Source organism: Rutidosis leptorrhynchoides, chromosome 1, assembly GCF_046630445.1.
Source record: "Rutidosis leptorrhynchoides isolate AG116_Rl617_1_P2 chromosome 1, CSIRO_AGI_Rlap_v1, whole genome shotgun sequence".
NCBI lineage: Eukaryota > Viridiplantae > Streptophyta > Magnoliopsida > Asterales > Asteraceae > Rutidosis > Rutidosis leptorrhynchoides.
Genome location: NC_092333.1, coordinates 631,022,872 through 631,028,941, shown reverse-complemented (window position 1 = coordinate 631,028,941; position 6,070 = coordinate 631,022,872). Strand labels below are relative to the sequence as shown.

At 33.8% G+C, this 6,070-nt stretch overlaps 1 protein-coding gene across 1 annotated transcript; it reads right to left on the bottom strand.

Moving 5' to 3' along the window:
- Positions 1-1,902: 1,902 nt before the first annotated feature.
- On the bottom strand, positions 1,903-6,070 carry LOC139848918 (germin-like protein 5-1). Its single transcript, XM_071838601.1, has 2 exons — positions 5,950-6,070; positions 1,903-2,438 (listed from the first exon to the last, which is right to left on the bottom strand). The coding sequence occupies exons 1-2, from the start codon at positions 6,068-6,070 to the stop codon at positions 1,903-1,905; spliced, it is 657 nt and encodes a 218-aa protein (XP_071694702.1).

The following is a 6,070-nucleotide window of genomic DNA, read 5'->3' as shown; positions in this document are numbered from 1 at the left end:
TCAAACACGCAGTCCTTTTAGCGAGCAAAAATTAAAATAGAGTCCCTTTCGGGCTTAGGCAAATTGGGGGTTACCTTGATTGTCAAATTTGACAACATAGATTACCCTTTCGGGCCATTTGCCCTAATTAAAACATTACATAGATGCATGTTATCATTTAATCTTCAAGCGTTTTTCCACGAAAATAATAACATTTAACACAAAGTGTCTTTTTTAAATGTTCATATTTTAATGTGATCTTAATGTTTGAAAAAGAAGAAAAAAAAGTTACTTCCCCAAAAAACCCTCTTGATTAAAACAATATATATATATATATATATATATATATATATATATATATATATATATATATATATATATATATATATATATATATATATATATATAGTTTTAATCAAGAGGGAATCACTTTTTTGGGGGGAAGTCGGGGATTTTTTTTTTCATTTTTTTTGGATTTTTTTTTTCAAGCATTAAAATCACATGAAAATATGAATATTTAAAAAAGACATTTTATGATAAATGTTATTATTTTGGCGGAAAAACGCTCGAAGAAATAAATGATAACATTTATTGCAATGAATGTTTTGCTTCTAAGTTGTTTTTTAAGGGGTTAGAAATTAGGGTTTAGAAATTATGAGGTTAAAAATTAGGGTTTAGCTGTTAGGGTTTAGAAATTAGGGTTTTGGATTTAGAAATTAGGGCTTATATTGAATTTTTAACACGAACGGTTTAGAGTTTAGTGTTTAAGGTTTAGGGTTTTGGGTTTGGGGACTAAACCCAAAACACTAAACTCTAAACCCTAAACTCTAAATCAGGCTAAATTTCGAAAAAAACATTTCACACAAGATGAAAACAAAACAATGCAAATAAACTCTAATTAAAACATTACTCATAATGAATGTTATCATTTACTTCTTCGAGCAATTTTTTAAAATAATAATATAATATTCGTCACAAAGTGTCTTTTAATAGTTCAATTTAGCATCAAGCTAGAAGTCATATGCAATATTCTTGGATAGGATGGGAAGGGAGTATATTAGTAGAAGCTTTGGTAGACTTCAAGCGTACTAAAACCATATATTGCACCCTTACAATTTTATCACCCTTACGTAACTTCTGTTCTTCCCTTTAGTTTGTCATTTTTTTTCATTGTGTTCTACTTCTAAACTAGTTAACATTTTGAGCATGTACGTAGGATCACGACTTTAACAACTTAAAATACACCACACAATTGACACAATTTTCTGTGTATATATATTGGGATATGATACTCACACACTCAATATTGATCCATACACACCTAATTGACTATTATGTCCTTATTTACAATAATAGAGGTTCAAGTCCCAAGATAAATCTAAGGATATAATTGTAAGTTTTATTGTAAAAAGTGTGTATGGATCAAAAACTGGTGTGTAAGTATCACCTTCCATGTATATTTCTTGAATTAAAGCTGAGATACAATAAGGAATTGTAAAAAAAAAAAAAAAAAAAACAGCAAAAAAGTAAGCAGGTCATCCCAACTTAACCCATTTTCCTGTTTTTGTAAAAAAGGATCAATAGCTGACCCACCCATTTAGCCGTCATATATCTTATTTTATACAACATTTTTATCACACACAAATACACAATTATTCAAAAAGTCAACAAAACAGGTACTCCCTCAGTCCCAGATTAATTGTCCCCAGACAAAAAACACACAGTTTTAGGAAATCCCACTAACTTTATTTCTCCACCAATGAAATATCTTCTCTCTCCATATCCACCAATGAAATATCTCCTTTCCTTTCTATTTATGGAAGTAGACAATTAATTTGGGACATCCCAAAATGAAATACTGGACAATAATTTAGGGACGGAGGGAGTAAAATTTAACATCCATATGATACTAGTGATTTCATTTTATATGAGTGCAAATCTTGACTTAATTTCTTCCAACAGTTTGGTTTCAAGTTGAAATGCTTTAGTCAACACAGCATCTTCCACAGTTGGAGACGACGCAAACAAAGCGTTAGCCACTTTTTGGGTGCCCGCCAACTGACTGTTAAAGGCGCCGACAGTGGCTGCAGGATCTTTCCCAATGTTGATCTGTTGGTGAATTAAACCTCTGGGGAACGCAAATATTTCGCCTTTTTTGATGGTCTTGGAGAAAAGTTTGTTATCCGTGGTTATGAATCCGACATTCAATTCTCCTTCAAGGACAAAAATTATCTCGGAGGCTCGTGGGTGCACATGCGGTGGGCTTACACCCCCGGGTGCGTAATCAACGCGACTCATGGACACCCCCAACGTGTTTAGACCATTGATTTGCTTGACATTGGCGAGAGTAACATTCGAACCGAATGTATTGTTGGTGCAAGCAGGCTTTGCTAACCCCGCGAAAAAGAAATCATCTGCTGATATGTTGCTCTTGCATGCGAATCCATTAAGTTTCACACCTAATTATGTAAAAAATATTCATGACATTCATAGTGTTGAAAATTTTTTTAAAGGCCACAAAATTCGAGTCTAGAAAAAGTACTTAATAATCTCTCATGCATATGTAAAAAATATTCATATTTCCAACTCTCTTTTTAATAGATCCACTTAATATTAATACTAAAATACCTTTAATTCATGTCTTACACAAATTTTTTGTTGTAATATATTTGAGGGTATTTGTTGATGCATATTTGTATGGCCGTCGCTGTGCGAATAACGTTTATTATTTCATTGTACACCTAAGATTGTATTGAACAAGAAAACTCTAGTCACGTGAACATATGTGACAAAACGTCCTATATAAAGAGTTTCTTGGTTCATTTGTCATTTGAGCACCTCCAAAATTTGTGTGAGCACTTGAAAGTTAGAGTGAGGTGAGTTCCACCTCTTCATCTTCATGGTGGAGAGGTTCCATGGTGATTTGATGTTCCAAACACCACGAAAATGAAGATTTGATAGCTAGATTAGTGTAATCTCTTATTGTAATCGTTTATCATGTTTATTACATTTAATCTTAGCTTGAATCAGCTGTTTATTGATTGTGTTCATCTTGTTCATCATATTGTTCATTGTTTAACTCAAAATGTCAATTGATTCTTGTTCTTTGATCAAAAGATCCTAGCATGTGGACCAACAATTGGTATCAGAGCCTAAGATCAAACAAGAACCGATTGATTTGAAGCAATTTGATGAAAATCAATTTTAGATCTCGATTTTGACTTTTGTGGACGTTTTTGGGTTTTGGTGATTTAGCACGAATTGGAGAAAACTATGATTTAGGAAAGCTTGGTAATCATCTTGTGATTGTTTCTCTAAAATTACAGCTACTAATTCGTAGATTTGAGTGAGTTATGCAAAATTTTTGTGTTCTTTGAAAAAGTGGACTGATTTTGATTAATCTGTGAATTTTGGGTGTTTGTTTGGGAAATCTGTTAATGGAGAAGTGTTTAGCGGGTCCTTATGGTGCTTCCTACCAAATTTGATGCATTTTGGTTGTGTTTTGAGTGTTTTACCATGTGCACCGCCACTAACCACCACAGAACCACCATCTCCGGCTGCCGGAATCTGGAAAAAGGAGGAAGAACCTCAAGAACACTGAAACGTACGCCTGAGCTTCATGTATACGGTTGAGTAAGTGATTCGTACGATTTACTAGTCAAAATTTCAAATTTTTGTTGTTTACTTGCTCATACGTACGTGCGATTAATTGAAGAAGAAAAGAAACAGTAAACATTCAGATGAAATTTCGATGGCATTTAATGTAATTTTGTGGAACTTTTAAGTGGTGGGCCCCCTTGGTATTGCATGTGTCGGCTAATAAATGAGAAAGAGTGGGAAGTAAACAAATACGTGGACCCCACCCGTCATACACATGGTCTCATTGTCCCATTTATTCCTAGCATTAATACATTCAAGGTATCTAGACACCATTTCTTGAAACCACTTATATATCCAACTATTTACCCATGGGCAAATCAGCATACCATATTCGGATCCAACAACCCAGGATCCGACCCAACAGGAAACCCAATTTAATTTTTACACAGATAGTCCTTCAGTTAAGTTTACTTAACGGCTGTTAAAACCTCAGGGACAACCAATGCAATATTTTGAAAACTTTTTCAGAACTTTCACTTTTGGTCCCTCAACTTTTGTACGTTTTTCATCCAAGGTCCTTAATGTTTATTATTCAATACTGTCATACCAAACCTTTGTGAAACCTTTCTTTCATTCACTGAAGTCTCGACGTATAAAGTTTAATGGATAACCTCCTTTGTCCGTTAGACTTATTTAGTGAGTACTGAGACACTTGTTAGTTGAGATGTTATTGTGGGGTAATCGGGAGCATACGACTATTATGGGCCGATGACGTTATATTTTATCTTCCACATTTTGTTGATTCCGCTTTGCAGAGGGAATTTGTTTTGGGTTATTGTTACGCAATCACAGGATCATACATTTGTCATTCTTGGTGACTATTTGGAGTACTTATTGATATGTTTGGGATCGTTAGTTGTGGGATTGAAGCCTTTATTATATGCCTATAATGTTTGAGTCATGAAGACGATATGTGCTTTATAAAGTGTATTAGGATGCAGCTATTAGAAAGGGGGAAGTTTTACAGTTGACGATACCGAGCTTATTGGTTTGTATGAAGTCTAGAACATCAGGAATTTGATCGAGTTCAGTCTTAGGGGGAATCCGGTTGCTTTAGTACTATGGGTTACACGTACGAGTGAAGTTTGAAGAAACTACAGGATGACTATTAGCATTTCGACTTCAATGAGCGAAAACATTGATGTTCGAAGTTTGGGCTTTCATGTATTCTGGAAGACTTTTGATGGAGCTTGTGATTCATAAGATTATGGTACTACTGTAGAGATTGACTGAAGATTGCAAGAGGTGTTTACAATAATTCGCCAACAACGTCCAAGGGGGAATTTGTTGATGCATATTTGTATGGCCGTCGCTGCGCGAATAACGTTTATTATTCCATTGTACACCTAGGATTGTATTGAACAAGAAAACTCTAGTCACATGAACATATGTGACAAAACGTCCTACATAAAGAGTTTCTTGGTTCATTTGTCATTTGAGCACCTCCAAAATTTGTGTGAGCACTTGAAAGTTAGAGTGAGGTGAGCTCCACCTCTTCACCTGCATGGTGGAGAGGTTCCATGGTGATTTGATGCTCCAAACACCATGGAAATGAAGATTTGGTAGCTAGATTAGTGTAATATCTTATTTCAATCGTTTATCATGTTTATTACATTTAATCTTAGCTTGAATCAGCTGTTTATTGATTGTGTTCATCTCTTGTTCATCTTGTTCATCTTGTTCATCATATTGTTCATTGTTTAACTCAAAATGTCAATTGATTCTTGTTCTTTGATCAAAAAATCCTAACATGTGGACCAACAGTATTTCCGGAAAAAAAAAAGCATCATATTAAAGTGGATAATCATTTACAAATTTGAAAATATCACCACCCATCAAAATAAGTAGCTCATATTTGTCTAGTTTAATAATATGCATGTATCTAAGATTGGTATGGAGTAGTTAATTGGCAGTTATTTCCGTATGACAGTTATGGTTAGTTATTAGTTACTGTATTAAAATTAAAAGCATCAGTTAGTTATTAATAATCTCTCATGTGTTTGTGGTGTATTAACAGAACTAAGTGTTGTTAAGATATTCTTTTGTAATATCACGTGCACACTCCTTGTCTATTTATCCTAAAGTGTCTATGATCATCACGTGCAAGTGTCCAACAAAGTCTTAAATATATTAATAAATTGTCTATGATCAGTTAGTAGTACATGAAACGGTTATTTTCATAACGTGGTTAATTATTTTGAATGTAAAAGTAGTTTTATGCATGTCCAGATAGCTTAATGACAGCCTTTATAATTGTTATTAGAAAATTCATATATTAATTGAATATATATTTTTAACAAAATAATATACCTGATGAAAGATCTGCAACACAAACATCTTGAAGAAAGTCAGGATCTGCAGAAGTGTAGGAAGCCATGAATATGGCAATCATCATTATGACAATCATCAACCCATAATCACTTGTAGCCAT

Bases quoted from the DNA above. Each gene is read 5' to 3' on its own strand.
- LOC139848918 (XM_071838601.1), bottom strand. From the start codon at position 6,070: ATGGCTACAAGTGATTATGGGTTGATGATTGTCATAATGATGATTGCC. The intron at 2,439-5,949 runs GTATATTATTTT...TTACATAATTAG, and splicing joins TGTTGCAGATCTTTCATCAG to GTGTGAAACTTAATGGATTC.